This window comes from Lissotriton helveticus, chromosome 3_2, assembly GCF_964261635.1.
Source record: "Lissotriton helveticus chromosome 3_2, aLisHel1.1, whole genome shotgun sequence".
In the NCBI taxonomy this organism is placed as follows: Eukaryota; Metazoa; Chordata; class Amphibia; order Caudata; family Salamandridae; genus Lissotriton; species Lissotriton helveticus.
The window spans coordinates 45,842,448-45,867,201 of NC_136062.1; the positions used below are offsets into that span (position 1 = coordinate 45,842,448).

At 45.5% G+C, this 24,754-nt stretch overlaps 1 protein-coding gene across 3 annotated transcripts in view; it reads left to right on the forward strand.

The window, feature by feature from the left end:
• Positions 1-24,754, forward strand: part of CEP152 (centrosomal protein 152) — a 1,079,595-nt gene that overhangs the window by 443,926 nt on the left and 610,915 nt on the right. For all 3 annotated transcript variants that reach the window (XM_078684802.1, XM_078684801.1, XM_078684803.1), the window contains 2 exons: positions 8,909-9,547; positions 18,626-19,264. In XM_078684802.1, coding sequence (XP_078540928.1) covers positions 8,909-9,547; positions 18,626-19,264 — 1,278 coding nt within the window. The remainder of the gene's footprint in view (positions 1-8,908; positions 9,548-18,625; positions 19,265-24,754) is intronic.

A 24,754-nucleotide genomic window follows, 5' to 3' on the forward strand; every position in this document is an offset into this window, starting at 1 on the left:
CAGAAAAAGCGTTATCTACCCGAGGGGAGATTAGCCACTATTCCATGGGGGAAAAGTGGGTGCTGAAAGCCCACTAGGAGATATGTTTATGGGGCATGTCGGGAGAGGCCGCATAGGCAAAGGTCGCTCCCCCTTTTTTTGGGCACACATTTTGCCTGTTTCTGCTCTCAGAAATCCACTAGATGAGAGAGAATGAGAAAACGAGAGAGAGAGAGAACGAGAGAGAGAGAGAGAACGAGAGAGGTAGAGAGAGAACACAAACACTCTAATTCAGCTGTTGGTCTGTGTGTACTGGCATTTGGCTGGCTGTGTTTTTATTGTCATTTGGCTGGCTGTTTGTTTAAACTGGTGCTTGGTGGCGTTGTGCGTAAACTGGCGCTTGGTGGCAGTGTGCGTAAACTGTCGCTTTGTTGTGCTGTGTGTAAAGTGGCACTTGGTGGTGCTATGTGTAAACTGGTGCTTGGTGGCGCTGTGTGTAAACTGACACTTGGTGGCAGTGTGTGTAAACTGGCGCTTGGTGGCGGTGTGTGTAAACTGGCGCTTGGTGGTGGTGTGAGTAAATGGACGCTTGCCCTGCGGTGTGCATGGACTGGTGGTGTGCGTGGATGACGCTTGCTTGGCGATGTGGCTTGCGTGGATCCCCCATCGTTTTCTTACTCAGAATCCCCAGCTACCATCAAATTTAGCTACAAAGTCACATTTTTCTCACATTTCTGTATTCTGTGTTATGTTCATGCCGGAATAAATTTTCTATCACCCAACGTTCCCCCTCGGTCTTCTGATAAATATGATACTGCACTTGTGTGGGTGCTCAAAGCAGAATCAGCCTAAAAACGTATTTTAACAAACTGCCCTTTTATTCCCCCTCAATCTCTACATGTTTTTGGCCCTTTGCCGACGCTGGCATGTGGCCTACCCAACAAGTGCGGTATCATTTTTATTGGGAGACTCGGAGGCATGATAGGTGGATTGAAGGTTTTGGCTATCCACAGTTTCTAGAACTGTGCATCCCAAAAATGTGAAACAATGTGGGCGGGTTTTGGTCAAAATTTGAGGTTTGCATGAGATTCTGGGAAAGAAAAGTGGTGACAGCCACGCAAGTCAGCCCACCCTGCATAGACTTAGGTGTCTACTTTTCAAAAATGTACAGGTTGCCGCTGAGCTAGGTTCCAAAATCTAAAGCTACGCACGTTGGAAAAAAATGGTCAGTTTTTGGTGAAAAAATGCACGTGTCCATATTGCATTTTGGGTTGTTTCCTGTTGCAGGCACTAGGTCTACCCACACAAGTGAGATAGCATTTTTATCGAGAGACCTGGGGGATCGCTGGATGGTAGGAAATTTGTGCCGGACCAGTGATCCCATAACTTTCCTCAGACAGAAATGTGAGGAAAATGTGATTTTTATTTGGGCTAAAGTTGAGGCTTGCAGGGGATTCTGGGTAAGAAAACATTGGGAGATCCATGCAAGCCACATCTCCCTGGACTCAAATGTCTGGGTTTGGTAGGTTTCCCCAGAGGGATGCTGAGTCCAAGAACGCAGGTGCTCCCTTGTAAAACCAGGGTGTTTTGTAATGGATGATTTTGATCTGTCCACAATATGTTTTGGGCCCTTTCCTGTCGTGGGCACAAGTGAGGTAGCATTTGTATCGGGAGACTTAGGGGGGATGGAAGTTTGCGATTCACTGCATATTCCAGAACTTTCCATCACAGAAATGTGAGGAAAATGTGTGTTTTTAGACAAGTTTTGAGGTTTGCACCGGATTCTGGTTGACAGAACCTGGTGAGAGCCACACAAGTCACCCCGTCCTGAATTCCCCTGGGTGCCTAGTTTTAAAAAATGTACAGGTTTGCTAGGTTTGCCTAGGTGCCGGCTGAGCCAGGGCCCAAAATCCACAACTAGGCACATTGCAAAACAAGCATTTACAATGCAATGGTTTTGCCTTTGTTAAAGTTAGAGCTATTGGCATTGCTCTTGACATTATTTTTATTTGTTTTTTTTAACAAAAATAAATGGCATTGTCATTTACAATGCCACTAGCTTTATCCCTCGCAAATGACACACACAAACACACACAGAGCCCCTCCCACACACACACCCACACAGAGCCCCCCCACACACAAAGCCCCCCACACACACAGCCACACAAAGCTTCCTACACACACAGCCACACAAAGCTTCCCACACACACAGCCACACAGAGCCCTCCACACACACCCACACAGCACAAGCAGGCAACAGGGGCACACGGAGGCACAATCAGGCAACACTGGCACACGGAGGCACAAGCAGGCAACAGGGGCACACGGAGGCACAAGCAGGCAACGGGGGCACACGGAGGCACAAGCAGGCAACAGGGGCACACGGAGGCACAAGCAGGCAACAGGGGCACCCGGAGGCACAAGCAGGCAACAGGGGCACACTGAGGCACAAGCAGGCAACAGGGGCACACTGAGGCACAAGCAGGCAACAGGGGCACACGGAGGCACAAGCAGGCAACAGGGGCACACGGAGGCACAAGCAGGCAACAGGGGCACACGGAGGCACAAGCAGGCAACAGGGGCACACGGAGGCACAAGCAGGCAACAGGGGCACATGGAGGCACAAGCAGGCAACAGGGGCACATGGAGGCACAAGCAGGCAACAGGGGCATGAAAACGGAGGCACACGCAGGCAACAGGGGCACACAGAGGCACATGCAGGCAACAGGGGCACACAGAGGCACAAGCAGGCAACAGGGGCACACGGAGGCACAAGCAGGCAACAGGGGCACACGGAGGCACAAGCAGGCAACAGGGGCACACGGAGGCACAAGCAGGCAACAGGGGCACACGGAGGCACAAGCAGGCAACAGGGGCACACGGAGGCACAAGCAGGCAACAGGGTCATGAAAACAAGCACAAGCAGGCAAAAGGGTCACAAGCATGAATTGTAATTTAGACGGGCTGAAGTGGAGAACGGTCAGTAGGGAAGTAGTGCGGCTGGTGCAGTGGTACCAGGCCGAAAGGTGAGAGGGGCTGTCTGCACCCCAGTTTGGACAGTTTCCACTACCTAACAGGGATTGGTGGGAGGGGGGCGTACTTCTTGCTTGCTTTAGGGCTGTTACTTCGGGGACGCAGTGCACGCTGCTGCCTGCTGCCGCCGGGACACAACAACAGGCAGGGAGAGGACAGGCTAGGAGAGGGCAGGGAGGGGACAGGCTGGGAGAGGGCAGGGAGGGGACAGTCTGGGAGAGGGCAGGCTGGGAGAGGGCAGGGAGGGGACAGTCTGGGAGAGGGCAGGTTGGGAGAAGGCAGGTTGGGAGAGGGCAGGCTGGAAGTGGACAGGCTGGAAGTGGAAAGGCTGGGAGAGGACAGGCTGGGAAATGGCAGGCTGGGAAAGGGCAGGCTGGAAGTGGACAGGCTGGGAGAGGACAGGCTGGGAAAGGGCAGGGAGGGGACAGGCTGCTTATATTGATTTTCTGCCACTTCGGTGACCTGCAGATCCACCCCAAGTGTGGCCCCTTGCAGAATTGCGTTAGTTAGAGCCACAAGGCTGAAGAGAGAAAAAAAAAGGAGGGGGTTGGTTGCGGGGCTTAAGCTGTGTGCTGCTGGGCGCCGAACCCCCTGCCTGACGTGCTGGGGGGGGGGGGATATGCAGGGAGGGAGAGAGATCGATACATTTATCTGCTTAAACTGCCTTTTTATATATGTTTTACTATAATAATGCCAACATTTTCACAATCTCTTTCTCACTCGATCTTGTTCATCTGCGTGCTTCATGGTTGCCATGCCTCACAAGTGTACCCCATAGTTAGTCTATTATTAAATGATTACTGGGACACTGCTCGGACGCCCGGATGAGTTATCAAGGGAAGTAGCATAGGCAGTGAGGTCAACAGAGCATTGGCAGGTTTAATAAAACAGACCTTTTTGCCGAATGCTGCATACTGTTTAAACTTGTCATGTAAAACAAGGATGGTTCATTAATACTGTTGTTTTCCTTATCAGTTATAAAAAGGGCCTCTTTGATGCGCAGACAGCATTAACAAAGACAAAATAGACTCTCAAAGAAGAGTGCTTTGAAAAGAAGTCTAAAGATACCGTAAGTGGTTAACAGACCTGCCGCATAAAATATTGAACAGTAGGTACTTGTGACAGAGGGCCAGTAATTCAATTGGATCTTTAAAAAAAAGCATGTGCTTGCAAATATTTATTTGTGAACAAAAAAACTAAATCCAGCAGCAGGTTACCATGACTACGAAGTAAAATAAATGAGCATACGAGGATGATTAGTACTAGCTCTTTATGATAGTCTAAGGAATCCAAACACTACGTAAAAAACAAAAAGTAAATCAGAAAGTATATTAGCAAATTAAATGTTGCAGTGTCACATAATATCACATCAAAGGGACTGCTTGAAACCCCATTACCCAGACCTAAACAGGATAATGTAAACATCCACGAAATGGCATTGATGCCTTGATAAACAGCCCATTAAAGCAAGGGCAAACTGTGAAAAACATGAAAGCCAATGGTTTAAAAGGGCTCACTCAGAGCGCATCCTCTCCCTGCAAATCGATTGCGCTTCTTTTGAAGAACTGATGATTGCAGCCAAAGGTAAAAAGAACAACAGACGCACGGAGAGCGGGGGGGGGGGGGGGGGGTGGGAGGCGTCGGGAACGGACACACGGGGAGCGGGAGGGGGGTGCGGGAATGGACACACAACGGTCTATGGGGGCGGACATTTCCAGTGTCCTGCGGATCCTGCTTTGGAGGTGTTTATGGGATGGGGAAAGAGACAAACACCCCCACCCCCCCTCTTTTTTTGTATTCAGTCTTGGTACACGCACTCTTCCTGCGCGCTGGGTTTGCCCTAGTTGCCTCCATGTTATGAGCACGAGGGGCAAATATGAGTGTATCCAGACCATTCAATCCTTTGCCTCTATTTAGAAACAAGAACCTCCCACCCCGTCCCCCCCCCCCACACACACTTCTTCGGGCAAGAAAGTCGTGCCATTTCCAGGGAATTCCTCCTCCTGCTCTTCCTCTTTTTACCTCACCGGATTGTACCCGCAAGAACCTTATCTGTTTTGGGAGTCGCTGGGCCTCAACCCTCCGCGCTGCCAGATGTTCCTCAATGCCACTCCCTTGCCTACATGTTTGTTGTCCCTGGCCCTTCGGATTGTGGCAAGCCCTGGCCTCAGCCCACCCACTCTCACGTGACCAGCCCCTCTGACCACCCTCCTAACCACCCCTCCAGAACCCAGTTTGTCCGCCCAGGTTCCCAGTCACGTAGCAAATCAGGTCCGTCCCTTGTGGTAGCGGACTAAAAAGGTATCCTGATCAAACTCCATAGTTCGAAGCCTGTATCCCGCGATCTCGCAAGAAACTACAAACTACAGAGTGACGTCATTACGTCCTCTCGTGTAGTTCTAATTACCATACGTCCAAAATAATGCCCAAAAATAGTGACACTGTGGCGGAAAGATAACATATATTGTATAGTCTATGCCCACGCTTAGTAGAGCGACCAGGAATCAATGTTAGAATTTCCAAAATAGAGGCGCTTTACCCATTCTCTCGTGAGATGACTCAGGACTACAGAGTGACGTCACAGCGTCTGCTCCTGTAGTTCTAATGTGTCGTTGTTCACAGGAATTTGCCGTCGATGCCGGACCAGATTCGGGGGCGTTCCCATGAACAGGCTTTCGGCTGACATAGCCAAAAGGGAAAAATTCTCGGGAACGCCCCCGAATCTGGTCCGAGATTGACGGACAGAGCCTTCTCCCAATGGCTAGCCTCCATTTGTGGAGCTAGCCAATGGGAGGAGGGGGCGGATACCCGACCCCACAGAGAAAAACATAAGATTTTGCTAGCGCGCTAGGCAAAACCTAAAAAGGGTCAATTTTCTGTAAAAAAATGTGATGTGCCCAAATTGCGTTTTGGGCCATTTTCTGTCACAGGCACTTGGCCTACCCACACGAATGAGGTACCATTTTATTTTTTGTCAAAAGTATGTTTATTAACATTTCGTCACATCATGCATCACAGATATACAGGAATAGCATCAGGGTAAATGCAAAGGCGTGGCAGTCATAGGCAAGCAAAGAGTGATGATAGTTATTAACCATATACCCCAGCGCCAATACCCCAAGGAGATCTATAAGAATAGGTACAGTTTCCTTTAATGCTGGAGCAGGGGACAGTTTTGTACTGGGGTACCCCTTGTTGTTCACCCTTCTTCTCATGTGACTGTGTAAACCCAAAGTTTTCCAACTGAGAAGGTGTCCATCAAAGAAATACAATCCCTGAGTTGAAACTCCCAGGGTATATGGAAGAGAACAAAGAAAGGAAAAAGGGAACCCCCCTCCCATCCAACCCAATACTGCTGGCAGCTATTCAACTACAACTTAGGTTCAAGGCAGTGTACTTTCACGGAAGTTAAAATTGAAACAGATCCATATCTCTTAATTGATGCAGGGCAGACTGCTAATGGCAATCCCCTTGTGAGGAAGGTAACCAGTGGACCCCAGCTATATTCAAAGTTTTTATAGTCATCTTTGAATAGGTCTGCCATCCTTTCAAGGCATAATAATTCCCAAAGCCTGGATTGCCATAGTGAGATAGCGGGGGCCTCTGTCTTCTTCCAGGCAGCCGCAATTGCTACCTTCGCCTCCCCTATGCAAGTCCACATTATGGCCTTGTCTGCCTTAGTTTGGTATTTGAGTGAGGGGTCACGAAGGCCCAGGAGAACTTCTGCCATAGTCTGGATCAGGTAGCGCAACATGTCATTAATCTGTGCAAGAATTTCCTCCCAAAAGGGTCGGATCACTGGGCAATCCCACAAATATGTTGGAAATCTCCCAGCACCTATCTGATGAATTGGGGAATATTTTTTTAGCTTGTCGTGACATAGGAACTAGTCCATCATAGTTTTTAGGTGGGCTTCCTGTAGTTCTATAAAATGGTTAAATTTTGTGATGTCTAACCATAGTCCTGACCATTTCCTGTCTGGGATAGCAGGTTGTAAAATATCTTCCCACATGTACATGTAGCGGGGCCATGAAGTATGCGTCGCAGTAAGAAGATATTTATATAGTTATGAGGTCACTCCTTTCATAGAGTCTACATTTTGGACATAGGATACAAATTTCGTGAGTGGCTGCTTCGTGTATGGCAGGTGTGAGAGCCCAGTGCTTCAGGAGGTACCATTTTTATCGGGCGACTTAGAGGAATGCTGGGTGATGTGAAGTTTATGGCTCCCCTCAGATTCTAGAACTTTCCATCACAGAAATGTGAGACCAATTTTAAAGTTTGCAAGGGATTCTGGATGACCGAACCTGGTGAGACCCACACAAGTCACCCCATCCTGGATTCCTCTGGGTGTCTAATTTTCCAAAATACTCAGGTTTGCAAGGTGCCAGCTGAGCTAGGGCCCAAAATATACAGCTGGGCACATTGGGTCAGTTTTGCCTAGCAGTGAAGGGGTTAGAAGAAATACTTTATTGTGCTTATATCTATAGGTTGTAAGAAGGGCTGGGGGTGCACTCATTTAAAAATACCTAAAGCAGCGAGATGGATGGCCACTCAGTGGGTCTATAGAGGGACTATTATAGGTTATTGGCTGTTGCTTCAAGGATCAAGTAAACATATGTGATTAGGGTAACAGAATATAGTGCATTGTTATCCTTGATGCAAATGCACAGACCCCATAAGGCAAAGGAAAAAGGAAACCATCATGTACAGGGCAAGTGTACATTAAGACAGTGTGTATGTTTCTTGTCAAACAGATGTTGTGCTGTTGGTGAAGATGAGATGTGTCACTGAAGAGGTCATAGTCATATAGATTAGTCCTTGGGTTGGGGCGACCACAGGTCAAGTAGTGGGCCCATGTAAGGGGGTCCCCATTATCAATGTATGCAGAATCATTGTTTTTTGGGAGTTCAATTGATCCCAGGGTATTTCATCATTCAGCCTGTAGATGTCAGAGCCGACGCTGTATATCCATCTCAGCCTGAGATGGATATACAGCGTCTCAGCTCAAACAGAAGTGGTCGAGACATGTCTTTCTCATTTTGTTTCATTGTTTCAATGACACACCATTCCAAATCACAGTCACTGTGTCCCTCCTCGATGTAGTGTTGCGTCAATTTCTTGGCATCCCGTTTACAATGTATGTTGCTGCTCTGTTCTGTTATTCATCCCTACATGCAGGAGATTACAAGGGCACTTTATGATGTATATTACATATTTGGAATTGTAGTTCGATAGTCCTTTCAACGGGTTCTGAGACCCAGATCTATCTCCTTCATCTTTTTTGTGTAAGGGTACACACTACAATTGCCACAAGTAGAATGCATACCTGGTGGTGGTATGCCCCACAGTGTTCTCTGTCTATTATCCATAAGGGGGTTCCTTTGGTTAGTGTGTACCAATGTCTTTTCGGTTGCTGGCCCTTTCAAAGGCGTATACTTGGTTGTTGAGACCAGTGACCCCGACACCAGAATTCTCCATTCCTTACTATTGAAGGTTAGTAACGTGTTCTAATATAAACACTACAGCTTATAATGGCTTCTTTAACATGGAAAACTGTAACTATTTTCTCTTACGTAATATACAAATTATAATCCACGAGGACTCTTGATTAAGGTGCACTGGAAACTGAATTGCTTTTGGTGCTTGAGAGATTTCTTGATGGGGAGTAATTATTGTGAAAAGTACCCAGCTCAGAAGCAGTGGAGATTGAAGTGCTTCACAGTAGAGCAATCTTACTGGTGCTTGTCAGTGGTGTGCAGGTGGATCAGAAGATAGTTTACACTATATAATCATTCTATCCTTGATCTTCACTTTAGGCACCGCTGGCAAGTAACTTTGTATCCAGGTACGGTAAAGGGTGTGCTTGGTGTTAACCCATATTTTATTCTTTCAGATATCGGCGGTTGTAATGGCGGCTGAAGAAAAGTGGAAACAAGAACATCTGAATGCCGATAAACCTTTAATAAATGGGAAACAAAAGGAACTGGAGGAGAAGATTACTTTATTAACTAGAGAAATAGAATCAAAGAATGAAGAACACACAGCTCGCCTAAAAGCAGAACTGGCAAAGGCACGAGCTGAGTGGAACAAAGAAAAGCAAGAGGAAATTAACAAAATGCGTGCACAAAATGAAAAGGATTATCGAACCTTTTTAGATAGTCATAGAAATAAAATAAATGAGGTACTTGCACAAGCCAAAGATGACTTTGAAAGACAGAAAAAAGAGTTGCTCAGTCAGAAAAAAACTGAAATCATGGAAAGAATTGAGCAGAACCGTAAGCAATGGGTAACTGAGGAAAGCAAGAAGCTACAACAACAGGAGGAAGATATTTTAATATCAATCCAGTATTTCTTGGACCTTATTCACCTAGATTTAGTCAAAGGATCAAATGACAAATCCACTCTGAAAGAAAAAGCCCCAACAGTGAAGCTCAGCAGCCAGTATCAGGAAAAACTGATGGAATGTCTGCAAAAGTCCTGTCAGGAAATTGTTTGTAGGAGTCTTGAAAATGCCATGCACCACTGGAGAAAGGTACATTTTATCTCATCCTTTTCTTTATCTTTTCATGCTTTTCCCCCTTCCCCTTTACTTTACTCTGAGCCTATTTCTTAGCATGAATGGGAATTTGGAATAATTGTTATAAAGTGGCTCAAAAAATCTTGTATGCAGGGTTTTCTCTACAGGGAAGATCATTTTAATGAAAAATACATTGAGCGATAAACAAAAAAATATAAGCAATGTTTAGCGTGGAAGTGGATTATCTCAATACCTTTCCGTTGACTGGGTATAGTGATGTATCTACATTTTCAGGTAATAGGGTGCATGGTATCAGTGCCAATCTCTTCCTTATCAAAGCATCTGAAAGAAACAGGTTAGTATTAGATTCCTTACCTTAGAATATCCCCAGGCATCAGCCTGGATCCGGAAACTTTTGCGTAGCAGTACCCCTGCGCGTCGGTAGGCGTCGTCTGCGGCTCCGCATCCGTCGTTGGCGCCGGGATGACGTCGCCGGAGTACTTAGACACCGCCCTCGCGCGCTCACGTCAGTTCTTCTTTTTTTCGCGACAGCAAGCGCCGATCCGGAAAAAGTGATACCCTTTAGTCATTTTTTGACTAAAGTTTTTCGATCCTTTTGATCTGTTTTTCGAGTCGAACAACTCCATCGGTGCCGGTAGGAATGCCCGGGTTCAAACCCTGTGACGACTTTAACCGACTGATGTCGGTTACCGACCCCCATCGCCAGTGCCTGTATTGCTTAGGGGCCGACCACGATGACAAGTCGTGCTGTGGAAAAGTAAATTTTGCCATGTTCTGTGTCCCTACGCGTCCTCCATCATATGTTATCTGTGCATGATTAATATGCATATGTATTCCCTATGTTCGATTAAAGACGCAATTACAGTTGTGTCCACCTCTAGTATGTCAGTTTCCAGTTCTCGTGAATACTACGAATATCAGGCCTATGTAAAGTTACGTTGCCACGTTTCTCAGTGTACACGTTATTCCATTGTAAAGTCCCCGTTTCTAGGCCTCAAAAGGGCCTGGACACCAGATTCAGCTCCTGTCTCCTGAAGCCTCGCTGAGGAGCGATACAGCCCCCACCTGTATCCTCGACCCTTCACTTACTTCCTGCCTCGCAGTGCCCGGCTCAGCCTGGCTCTGCCTCTGAGTCTGCCAAGAGTATGTTATGATTCCAGTTATCAGTTCAGTCCTCCTTCTCTGCATTCCTAAGCTACTGAACCGCATCAATAGTTTCCGTCATTGTCTAGCCCTTACGTCTCCATGATAGAGAAATACTGCATTTAATGGTCATTTAATATTCTTCATCACGCACTACATGTAGAATAATGCATGCTCCAGTCTTAGAGTCAGTTAGCCTTTACCCCGATAACTTTTGGATTCTATCAACATGTTCTCTAAACATCAGATACTAGATACTGTTTAGGTACATGTCGCCCTGACTCTCCAGACTTCAGTCTCTGCTCCTAGCACAGAGTTCGAAGCCCCCAGCTTCTCCTAGTAACACGTCATTGCCAGTTTGCGCGCACCATTAGGTCAGAGGTCCCGGCTCCTTAGGTAGCCCCCTCCATGTTTCCGCCCCATTCATGACATATTCTGTTACGTTTGCATCACATGTCTATGTATACGCCTCTGTTACACCTACTTTCACCCTTATCTTTCGCGACGCCTATTACCCCACCCACTGCTACGCCTATTGCAATGTAATGCTATGTGTTTGCGTTATGTATATATGCTCATGTACTGTTATTAAAAAGTTATCCTGGTCCTTGTCCCGATTCTGCCCCCGGCAGCGCTGCCATCCTATTCCTGTGCAGGTTGTCCTGTTCCTGTCCTTATGCTGTATTAAACCTGCAAAACTCCTACTACCTCGAATCTTGACTCTTATTTATTGAGCTATCTGTTATTCATTTATTCATTCAAAAATAGATCCGGTATTATTTATTTATATACCACATAATGGCGCCCGAACAGGGACTTGCCCTTTCCCCACGCGCCGGTGAAGCCACGCCGGCCCCCTGACCCTCTGCAGCCGTGACGGAACCATACCGTGCACGTGCAGATATTTCTGCTTCAAGTATCCCTCAGGCCCACGGAGGAGACGGAGGTGGCGGTCCAGCATCCAGACGAGGCGGTGGAGGAACGCGGCGAGTCCCGACCAGAGCCCAAGCCGAGAGTCCAAGGTCCGAGGTATCCGGAGGCCCACCCGTAACAGAAGTCCGAAGTTCGTCCGTCCGGCGTCGAAGCAGTCCAGTCCAGTCCGAGGCCTTCCGTTCTTGCTGCCCGGTGAGTACCGTTGCTGGGGTAGTATCTAGACAGGGTCAATCTGATTGACTCTGGTCCGTGGGTTGGTGGTACACAGACCCACAAACGAAGTGTCCACTTCGGTGGATGCGGGTCCTGACGTGTCTCTTTATGAGACCGGTAAGTTTCGTACTGTTTCAGCAGTGCATCTAGTTTCTGTTCTAGTCAGTTCTGTTCTCGAGAAAATTCATGTATTCTGTTTTCCGTATTCCAGGTAGTATTCTGTTCGAACTGTTATTCTGAATGTTATTCATGTATTTTAATGTCGTGGTATGAGTGCGAAGTGATTCTCGTGTTCATTGTGTATTGTATTGTGTCCAGATTATAGTTCAGTCATGCCACTCTTTTCAAAACTGCGTCAGTTAAAAACCAGAAAAGGTCTGCTAGAAGCAGCAGTTCCTGTCCCGCCTAGGGACAGTCCAGGTCATTTTATGTATCAGAAGCATGGCATAAGCGCCATATTGTATCTAGATTTATGGGTAGAGTATACCAAACAGTTAGAGGAAAAGTATAGATGGCCCGTATCGGGTACATGGGATGCCGAGTGCATCATGAGAGTAGAAGAAGCATTATGGAAAAAGAAAGCCAGACAGTCACAGAAAGATGCCATCGAGTTATGGCGCAAAGAATCTCATAAAAGAACCGAAAAAGAAATCAGAAAGTCAGAACTAAGTAGAGAATCCTTGGAACGAGCCCAGGAAAGGGAATTAATCGAGATTGGTGAACGAGTCAAAACCGAACAGTCAGACAGACAGAGGCATGCTCTTATTAAGGGTATGTATCCTCTTCTTGCCGAGGGCTTGCCAAAAGCGACCCCGGAGGCATCCAGTAATTTCCCGCCACCATTAGTTCCGACCAAGCTACGTCACAAACCGACCGCAGCTGATATTTTCATTTCGTCCTATTTGGACGACACAGTCCCAGAATATGCAAATCCTGTTCCTGCTCCGCCAGTCCCTGTAAATCAGGCACTTCCCGCTCCTCCAGACACCGGAGTACCTGTTACGGTACCCCCGGTCCAGCCCGTCATACAAGTCCAGCCTACATTTCCATTTCCCACTCTGCCAGGACGAAGAGCATCAGTAGACGACTCTAGTTTAGGGGCCGCAGGGGGAGGTCCTCCTCAAACCCCGCCGCCACACAAGCGTTTAACGTTAGCCGAATTACATGCACAAGCGTCACAGCGTACGCCCAGATATCAGTCTGTTGCAGAAATAAGAAAAGCCCTTACCGAATGTGGCTATGATCCAGTCCCAGGCGAGGATAATATGGTTTTATATTCATTACGCGTGAGAAAAGTGACCGAGTATCTAGTCACCCTACCAGATATGAAAGAAGATCTAGACAGAATATATCGTTTCATCCGTACCGGGAATGATCCAGAAAGTATTAGTGATGTCATGTGCCAAAGAAAAGCTGAAGTCCAGCTCATGCTATTAAAGTTTCTGATTAATTGTCTAATAAGGGAACAAGATTATCCGACCAAAGATCAAGCCGAAATGAAAGTCCTGACAAGGTGGAGTGATAATATAGCCGAGGGTAAGCATAGAACCATCAGTAGTATAGAGAGTATGTATAAGAAGATTCGTAAAGAAATAATAAGGATACACGAACAACGCAAAGCAGCACAAGTAAGCGAGAAAGAAAATGACTCTTCTACAGAAGAGGTAGAGGACGAGAATCCCGACAGAATAGGGTATGTAGGAAAATCTAGATTTCCAGATCGCCATTTGCGCCTAGAACACAAGTCAATTTTTCATCATCCAGCACCAGAACAAGGTTCTCTGGAACAAGTATTTCAAGCTACCGATCACATTCTGAAATCACGAATCGGTTATAGCGAGTTAAGTACTATGCATGAACAAGAACTAGTCCGATCAGCAGTCCGATGGATTACTGATTCTACCACTTTTCCAGACGAAATAGTGGCACAAATGTTTCTGAAATTGCCCCCAGCCGAGCAGCGACTGGCGGGTATGTATATGATCCAGCACCTCATTACATTGTATGAGGGTCAACATTCTGATCCAGGTCCGTTACACGACGTCCTGAACGAGTTACTCCAGTACAAATGGAAAGGTTTAGGTACCGATTTGATTAGGGTCATTCTAGAACAGCGCCACAAATACAGAACGTTTTTGAACCCGCATTTTGTTCATGCCTCACCCCCAGAAAGTAAACCCTTTTACATAGACAGACAGAATCCGTTACGAGAAGTACATCCAGTTAAGACAGACGGTGGTGAAATGCAACGAGTGTTTGTTTACACCCCTATCACAAAGATGGAACTCTTAGAGATGAAAAAGTTAATTCCCTGTCATGATAAAGATCCAGCAGGGTTCCACCGAGAATTAAAAGACATGCTCCGTATGGGAGAATATACGTATCCAGACGTTATTAAAATGTTAAAAGTCCTATTGCCCGCAGGGGTATATGAGAAACTCAAGGAAAAAGATTGGGAAGTGGGAGAGAAAAAGATCGATTGGGCAGTCCTAGAAGCTGAAGACAAGGCACGAGTACCAGGTACCGGTCTTGGAGATAAATGTAAAGAATTACCTGAACTATTAATACAAGTTTTGCCCAGGTTATTGACAACCAGTAAAGAAGACTGGGATGCAATCTCAGCCTGTAAACAGAAACAAGACGAAGATATTAGTGATTATTATTCCAGATTTGAGAAATGTTTTACCATAAACAGTGGCCTCAAGACGAGTAGCGAGTCATACCCTCATCTTTTTGTTACTAAATTAGTCGAGAACTCAAGCCCACAAATTAAAAACCGAGTTTTGAAAGTCGAAAGTACCTGGCAAGCTAATACCCCGTCCCAGATGTTAAAGATGCTCCAATATCACCAGAATAGAATCAGAGAAGAACAAGATCACGAGAGAAAACGTATGAAAGACACGAAAATGAAAGTACTAGTTGCACAATCTGTTCCTCAAGACAGTCAGAAGAGGGGTCCGAATCAAGCCAGTCATCCTGCAGCTCCCGTTAAAGGAAACTGCAATTATTGTAAACAGCCAGGTCATTTTATAAACGAGTGTGCAGTTCTGAAACACAACATAGCTACCGGTAAGACTAAAGAAAGACCACGTCCGCCTAGACAAGAACAAGTTTCACAGACTTCTCAGCCACAGAATGCACCTCAGACAGTTACAGCTCCGCAGCCTATCGCTGCAACACAGCATGTTACACAGCAGATGTACCAGTATGCACAGTCTGAGTATCCAGAGTATCAGCCATATTCATGAAACAGCCTAGAGAGGGAGGTAGGCTTGCCTCTCATCGAGATACCTGTAGATCAAGAAGGTCCCTATGTTCACAGTCAAGTATTAGGGAAAGACAGAAAGTTTTTGATTGATACAGGGGCAAGTAGGACCACTATAAGTCACGCCGAAGTTCCAGGGGCTCCGCTCTCAGGCTCTAGAAATGTTTCCCTTGGATTTTCAGGAAAACCTATTGTAAATGAAATATCTAAGCCAGTTACTCTAGAAGTAGGTCCATTGTCCCACACTACTGATCTGTTACTTACTAAGTCATGTCCAGAAAATCTATTAGGCATTAAAACACTGAAAGAATTAGGTGCAGTTATATGCTGTTCCCCAGAGGGAATACGATTGTTCCTACGTGACTTCAAGGGTCACTATGTATTACGAGATTTTGATCCCAGATTGTCCAATGTTCCACAGCATCTATGGGCACAAGGTCCAACTGATGTTGGCTTTATGCAAATCACACCCCATCGTGTGACTCTCAAGCCAGGTGTAGTGTTACCACGAATCAGACAGTACAGATTGCCACCTGAGGCTGTAGCAGCCTTATCCAAAATTATTGACGAGCTCATGGCTCAAGGAGTAGTTGTAGAAACTGACTCCAATGTATGCAATTCTCCGATCATTCCAGTCATGAAACGTACTGATCCAAATGCACCTCCAGTATATCGTTTAGTGATTGATCTCCGAGAACTTAATAAATGTATTATTCCCCAGTACCCAGTTGTCCCAGATATTTCTTCCCTATTGACAGCCATTGATTCCGAAGCCTCATTTTTTACAGTCATAGACCTCAAGAACGCGTTTTTTAGTGTCCCCATTCATCCAGACAGCCAGTTTCTTTTCGGATTTTGTTTAAATGGAAGGAGCTATATGTTCACACGCGCTCCTCAAGGTTTCACAGAAAGTCCTAGTATTTACAGTCAAGCACTCAAGAGACAACTAGACAACATTCACATGCCAACTGACACTGCCCTGCTCCAGTATGTCGATGATCTACTGATCACAGCCCGTTCTGAATGTGCTTGCGAGCGAGCATCCCTTACAGTCTTGTATTTTCTAGCCGAGATGGGACACAAGGTGTCCCCTTCTAAGCTTCAATTCTGTGTCCAGCAAGTGGTCTACTTGGGACACTTACTGTCCAAGAGGGGTAGGCAGTTGACACCAGACCGAATCCAGTTAATAACGAGTCTTCCTCAGCCCAAGACCCAGAAGGAGGTACGTGCTTTTATTGGCCTTACTTCTTATTGCAGACAATGGATTCCTCAGTATGCATTTCTAGCCAAGCCACTGATACAGTTAACGACACAGGAGGCAGCCGTATCGACTGTCCTCCCTTGGACATCTGAACATACACTTAGTTTCAATGAGTTAAAGAAAGCCCTATGTCAAGCTCCAGTTCTAGCAACACCGAACTACAGTAAGCCTTTTACACTTTTCGTCACTGAACGTGAAGGTACAGCATTATCTGTTCTCACACAAGATCAAGCAGGACAGTACAAGCCCTGTGCTTATTTTTCGAGCACATTAGATCCTGTAGTTCTATAAAATGGTTAAATTTTGTGATGTCTAACCATAGTCCTGACCATTTCCTGTCTGGGATAGCAGGTTGTAAAATATCTTCCCACATGTACATGTAGCGGGGCCATGAAGTATGCGTCGCAGTAAGAAGATATTTATATAGTTATGAGGTCACTCCTTTCATAGAGTCTACATTTTGGACATAGGATACAAATTTCGTGAGTGGCTGCTTCGTGTATGGCAGGTGTGAGAGCCCAGTGCTTCAGGAGGTACCATTTTTATCGGGCGACTTAGAGGAATGCTGGGTGATGTGAAGTTTATGGCTCCCCTCAGATTCTAGAACTTTCCATCACAGAAATGTGAGACCAATTTTAAAGTTTGCAAGGGATTCTGGATGACCGAACCTGGTGAGACCCACACAAGTCACCCCATCCTGGATTCCTCTGGGTGTCTAATTTTCCAAAATACTCAGGTTTGCAAGGTGCCAGCTGAGCTAGGGCCCAAAATATACAGCTGGGCACATTGGGTCAGTTTTGCCTAGCAGTGAAGGGGTTAGAAGAAATACTTTATTGTGCTTATATCTATAGGTTGTAAGAAGGGCTGGGGGTGCACTCATTTAAAAATACCTAAAGCAGCGAGATGGATGGCCACTCAGTGGGTCTATAGAGGGACTATTATAGGTTATTGGCTGTTGCTTCAAGGATCAAGTAAACATATGTGATTAGGGTAACAGAATATAGTGCATTGTTATCCTTGATGCAAATGCACAGACCCCATAAGGCAAAGGAAAAAGGAAACCATCATGTACAGGGCAAGTGTACATTAAGACAGTGTGTATGTTTCTTGTCAAACAGATGTTGTGCTGTTGGTGAAGATGAGATGTGTCACTGAAGAGGTCATAGTCATATAGATTAGTCCTTGGGTTGGGGCGACCACAGGTCAAGTAGTGGGCCCATGTAAGGGGGTCCCCATTATCAATGTATGCAGAATCATTGTTTTTTGGGAGTTCAATTGATCCCAGGGTATTTCATCATTCAGCCTGTAGATGTCAGAGCCGACGCTGTATATCCATCTCAGCCTGAGATGGATATACAGCGTCTCAGCTCAAACAGAAGTGGTCGAGACATGTCTTTCTCATTTTGTTTCATTGTTTCAATGACACACCATTCCAAATCACAGTCACTGTGTCCCTCCTCGATGTAGTGTTGCGTCAATTTCTTGGCATCCCGTTTACAATGTATGTTGCTGCTCTGTTCTGTTATTCATCCCTACATGCAGGAGATTACAAGGGCACTTTATGATGTATATTACATATTTGGAATTGTAGTTCGATAGTCCTTTCAACGGGTTCTGAGACCCAGATCTATCTCCTTCATCTTTTTTGTGTAAGGGTACACACTACAATTGCCACAAGTAGAATGCATACCTGGTGGTGGTATGCCCCACAGTGTTCTCTGTCTATTATCCATAAGGGGGTTCCTTTGGTTAGTGTGTACCAATGTCTTTTCGGTTGCTGGCCCTTTCAAAGGCGTATACTTGGTTGTTGAGACCAGTGACCCCGACACCAGAATTCTCCATTCCTTACTATTGAAGGTTAGTAACGTGTTCTAATATAAACACTACAGCTTATAATGGCTTCTTTAACATGGAAAACTGTAACTATTTTCTCTTACGTAATATACAAATTATAATCCACGAGGACTCTTGATTAAGGTGCACTGGAAACTGAATTGCTTTTGGTGCTTGAGAGATTTCTTGATGGGGAGTAATTATTGTGAAAAGTACCCAGCTCAGAAGCAGTGGAGATTGAAGTGCTTCACAGTAGAGCAATCTTACTGGTGCTTGTCAGTGGTGTGCAGGTGGATCAGAAGATAGTTTACACTATATAATCATTCTATCCTTGATCTTCACTTTAGGCACCGCTGGCAAGTAACTTTGTATCCAGGTACGGTAAAGGGTGTGCTTGGTGTTAACCCATATTTTATTCTTTCAGATATCGGCGGTTGTAATGGCGGCTGAAGAAAAGTGGAAACAAGAACATCTGAATGCCGATAAACCTTTAATAAATGGGAAACAAAAGGAACTGGAGGAGAAGATTACTTTATTAACTAGAGAAATAGAATCAAAGAATGAAGAACACACAGCTCGCCTAAAAGCAGAACTGGCAAAGGCACGAGCTGAGTGGAACAAAGAAAAGCAAGAGGAAATTAACAAAATGCGTGCACAAAATGAAAAGGATTATCGAACCTTTTTAGATAGTCATAGAAATAAAATAAATGAGGTACTTGCACAAGCCAAAGATGACTTTGAAAGACAGAAAAAAGAGTTGCTCAGTCAGAAAAAAACTGAAATCATGGAAAGAATTGAGCAGAACCGTAAGCAATGGGTAACTGAGGAAAGCAAGAAGCTACAACAACAGGAGGAAGATATTTTAATATCAATCCAGTATTTCTTGGACCTTATTCACCTAGATTTAGTCAAAGGATCAAATGACAAATCCACTCTGAAAGAAAAAGCCCCAACAGTGAAGCTCAGCAGCCAGTATCAGGAAAAACTGATGGAATGTCTGCAAAAGTCCTGTCAGGAAATTGTTTGTAGGAGTCTTGAAAATGCCATGCACCACTGGAGAAAGGTACATTTTATCTCATCCTTTTCTTTATCTTTTCATGCTTTTCCCCCTTCCCCTTTACTTTACTCTGAGCCTATTTCTTAGCATGAATGGGAATTTGGAATAATTGTTATAAAGTGGCTCAAAAAATCTTGTATGCAGGGTTTTCTCTACAGGGAAGATCATTTTAATGAAAAATACATTGAGCGATAAACAAAAAAATATAAGCAATGTTTAGCGTGGAAGTGGATTATCTCAATACCTTTCCGTTGACTGGGTATAGTGATGTATCTACATTTTCAGGTAATAGGGTGCATGGTATCAGTGCCAATCTCTTCCTTATCAAAGCATCTGAAAGAAACAGGTTAGTATTAGATTCCTTACCTTAGAATATCCCCAGGCATCAGCCTGGATCCGGAAACTTTTGCGTAGCAGTACCCCTGCGCGTCGGTAGGCGTCGTCTGCGGCTCCGCATCCGTCGTTGGCGCCGGGATGACGTCGCCGGAGTACTTAGACACCGCCCTCGCGCGCTCACGTCAGTTCTTCTTTTTTTCGCGACAGCAAGCGCCGATCCGGAAAAAGTGATACCCTTTAGTCATTTTTTGACTAAAGTTTTTCGATCCTTTTGATCTGTTTTTCGAGTCGAACAACTCCATCGGTGCCGGTAGGAATGCCCGGGTTCAAACCCTGTGACGACTTTAACCGACTGATGTCGGTTACCGACCCCCATCGCCAGTGCCTGTATTGCTTAGGGGCCGACCACGATGACAAGTCGTGCTGTGGAAAAGTAAATTTTGCCATGTTCTGTGTCCCTACGCGTCCTCCATCATATGTTATCTGTGCATGATTAATATGCATATGTATTCCCTATGTTCGATTAAAGACGCAATTACAGTTGTGTCCACCTCTAGTATGTCAGTTTCCAGTTCTCGTGAATACTACGAATATCAGGCCTATGTAAAGTTACGTTGCCACGTTTCTCAGTGTACACGTTATTCCATTGTAAAGTCCCCGTTTCTAGGCCTCAAAAGGGCCTGGACACCAGATTCAGCTCCTGTCTCCTGAAGCCTCGCTGAGGAGCGATACAGCCCCCACCTGTATCCTCGACCCTTCACTTACTTCCTGCCTCGCAGTGCCCGGCTCAGCCTGGCTCTGCCTCTGAGTCTGCCAAGAGTATGTTATGATTCCAGTTATCAGTTCAGTCCTCCTTCTCTGCATTCCTAAGCTACTGAACCGCATCAATAGTTTCCGTCATTGTCTAGCCCTTACGTCTCCATGATAGAGAAATACTGCATTTAATGGTCATTTAATATTCTTCATCACGCACTACATGTAGAATAATGCATGCTCCAGTCTTAGAGTCAGTTAGCCTTTACCCCGATAACTTTTGGATTCTATCAACATGTTCTCTAAACATCAGATACTAGATACTGTTTAGGTACATGTCGCCCTGACTCTCCAGACTTCAGTCTCTGCTCCTAGCACAGAGTTCGAAGCCCCCAGCTTCTCCTAGTAACACGTCATTGCCAGTTTGCGCGCACCATTAGGTCAGAGGTCCCGGCTCCTTAGGTAGCCCCCTCCATGTTTCCGCCCCATTCATGACATATTCTGTTACGTTTGCATCACATGTCTATGTATACGCCTCTGTTACACCTACTTTCACCCTTATCTTTCGCGACGCCTATTACCCCACCCACTGCTACGCCTATTGCAATGTAATGCTATGTGTTTGCGTTATGTATATATGCTCATGTACTGTTATTAAAAAGTTATCCTGGTCCTTGTCCCGATTCTGCCCCCGGCAGCGCTGCCATCCTATTCCTGTGCAGGTTGTCCTGTTCCTGTCCTTATGCTGTATTAAACCTGCAAAACTCCTACTACCTCGAATCTTGACTCTTATTTATTGAGCTATCTGTTATTCATTTATTCATTCAAAAATAGATCCGGTATTATTTATTTATATACCACATAATGGCGCCCGAACAGGGACTTGCCCTTTCCCCACGCGCCGGTGAAGCCACGCCGGCCCCCTGACCCTCTGCAGCCGTGACGGAACCATACCGTGCACGTGCAGATATTTCTGCTTCAAGTATCCCTCAGGCCCACGGAGGAGACGGAGGTGGCGGTCCAGCATCCAGACGAGGCGGTGGAGGAACGCGGCGAGTCCCGACCAGAGCCCAAGCCGAGAGTCCAAGGTCCGAGGTATCCGGAGGCCCACCCGTAACAGAAGTCCGAAGTTCGTCCGTCCGGCGTCGAAGCAGTCCAGTCCAGTCCGAGGCCTTCCGTTCTTGCTGCCCGGTGAGTACCGTTGCTGGGGTAGTATCTAGACAGGGTCAATCTGATTGACTCTGGTCCGTGGGTTGGTGGTACACAGACCCACAAACGAAGTGTCCACTTCGGTGGATGCGGGTCCTGACGTGTCTCTTTATGAGACCGGTAAGTTTCGTACTGTTTCAGCAGTGCATCTAGTTTCTGTTCTAGTCAGTTCTGTTCTCGAGAAAATTCATGTATTCTGTTTTCCGTATTCCAGGTAGTATTCTGTTCGAACTGTTATTCTGAATGTTATTCATGTATTTTAATGTCGTGGTATGAGTGCGAAGTGATTCTCGTGTTCATTGTGTATTGTATTGTGTCCAGATTATAGTTCAGTCATGCCACTCTTTTCAAAACTGCGTCAGTTAAAAACCAGAAAAGGTCTGCTAGAAGCAGCAGTTCCTGTCCCGCCTAGGGACAGTCCAGGTCATTTTATGTATCAGAAGCATGGCATAAGCGCCATATTGTATCTAGATTTATGGGTAGAGTATACCAAACAGTTAGAGGAAAAGTATAGATGGCCCGTATCGGGTACATGGGATGCCGAGTGCATCATGAGAGTAGAAGAAGCATTATGGAAAAAGAAAGCCAGACAGTCACAGAAAGATGCCATCGAGTTATGGCGCAAAGAATCTCATAAAAGAACCGAAAAAGAAATCAGAAAGTCAGAACTAAGTAGAGAATCCTTGGAACGAGCCCAGGAAAGGGAATTAATCGAGATTGGTGAACGAGTCAAAACCGAACAGTCAGACAGACAGAGGCATGCTCTTATTAAGGGTATGTATCCTCTTCTTGCCGAGGGCTTGCCAAAAGCGACCCCGGAGGCATCCAGTAATTTCCCGCCACCATTAGTTCCGACCAAGCTACGTCACAAACCGACCGCAGCTGATATTTTCATTTCGTCCTATTTGGACGACACAGTCCCAGAATATGCAAATCCTGTTCCTGCTCCGCCAGTCCCTGTAAATCAGGCACTTCCCGCTCCTCCAGACACCGGAGTACCTGTTACGGTACCCCCGGTCCAGCCCGTCATACAAGTCCAGCCTACATTTCCATTTCCCACTCTGCCAGGACGAAGAGCATCAGTAGACGACTCTAGTTTAGGGGCCGCAGGGGGAGGTCCTCCTCAAACCCCGCCGCCACACAAGCGTTTAACGTTAGCCGAATTACATGCACAAGCGTCACAGCGTACGCCCAGATATCAGTCTGTTGCAGAAATAAGAAAAGCCCTTACCGAATGTGGCTATGATCCAGTCCCAGGCGAGGATAATATGGTTTTATATTCATTACGCGTGAGAAAAGTGACCGAGTATCTAGTCACCCTACCAGATATGAAAGAAGATCTAGACAGAATATATCGTTTCATCCGTACCGGGAATGATCCAGAAAGTATTAGTGATGTCATGTGCCAAAGAAAAGCTGAAGTCCAGCTCATGCTATTAAAGTTTCTGATTAATTGTCTAATAAGGGAACAAGATTATCCGACCAAAGATCAAGCCGAAATGAAAGTCCTGACAAGGTGGAGTGATAATATAGCCGAGGGTAAGCATAGAACCATCAGTAGTATAGAGAGTATGTATAAGAAGATTCGTAAAGAAATAATAAGGATACACGAACAACGCAAAGCAGCACAAGTAAGCGAGAAAGAAAATGACTCTTCTACAGAAGAGGTAGAGGACGAGAATCCCGACAGAATAGGGTATGTAGGAAAATCTAGATTTCCAGATCGCCATTTGCGCCTAGAACACAAGTCAATTTTTCATCATCCAGCACCAGAACAAGGTTCTCTGGAACAAGTATTTCAAGCTACCGATCACATTCTGAAATCACGAATCGGTTATAGCGAGTTAAGTACTATGCATGAACAAGAACTAGTCCGATCAGCAGTCCGATGGATTACTGATTCTACCACTTTTCCAGACGAAATAGTGGCACAAATGTTTCTGAAATTGCCCCCAGCCGAGCAGCGACTGGCGGGTATGTATATGATCCAGCACCTCATTACATTGTATGAGGGTCAACATTCTGATCCAGGTCCGTTACACGACGTCCTGAACGAGTTACTCCAGTACAAATGGAAAGGTTTAGGTACCGATTTGATTAGGGTCATTCTAGAACAGCGCCACAAATACAGAACGTTTTTGAACCCGCATTTTGTTCATGCCTCACCCCCAGAAAGTAAACCCTTTTACATAGACAGACAGAATCCGTTACGAGAAGTACATCCAGTTAAGACAGACGGTGGTGAAATGCAACGAGTGTTTGTTTACACCCCTATCACAAAGATGGAACTCTTAGAGATGAAAAAGTTAATTCCCTGTCATGATAAAGATCCAGCAGGGTTCCACCGAGAATTAAAAGACATGCTCCGTATGGGAGAATATACGTATCCAGACGTTATTAAAATGTTAAAAGTCCTATTGCCCGCAGGGGTATATGAGAAACTCAAGGAAAAAGATTGGGAAGTGGGAGAGAAAAAGATCGATTGGGCAGTCCTAGAAGCTGAAGACAAGGCACGAGTACCAGGTACCGGTCTTGGAGATAAATGTAAAGAATTACCTGAACTATTAATACAAGTTTTGCCCAGGTTATTGACAACCAGTAAAGAAGACTGGGATGCAATCTCAGCCTGTAAACAGAAACAAGACGAAGATATTAGTGATTATTATTCCAGATTTGAGAAATGTTTTACCATAAACAGTGGCCTCAAGACGAGTAGCGAGTCATACCCTCATCTTTTTGTTACTAAATTAGTCGAGAACTCAAGCCCACAAATTAAAAACCGAGTTTTGAAAGTCGAAAGTACCTGGCAAGCTAATACCCCGTCCCAGATGTTAAAGATGCTCCAATATCACCAGAATAGAATCAGAGAAGAACAAGATCACGAGAGAAAACGTATGAAAGACACGAAAATGAAAGTACTAGTTGCACAATCTGTTCCTCAAGACAGTCAGAAGAGGGGTCCGAATCAAGCCAGTCATCCTGCAGCTCCCGTTAAAGGAAACTGCAATTATTGTAAACAGCCAGGTCATTTTATAAACGAGTGTGCAGTTCTGAAACACAACATAGCTACCGGTAAGACTAAAGAAAGACCACGTCCGCCTAGACAAGAACAAGTTTCACAGACTTCTCAGCCACAGAATGCACCTCAGACAGTTACAGCTCCGCAGCCTATCGCTGCAACACAGCATGTTACACAGC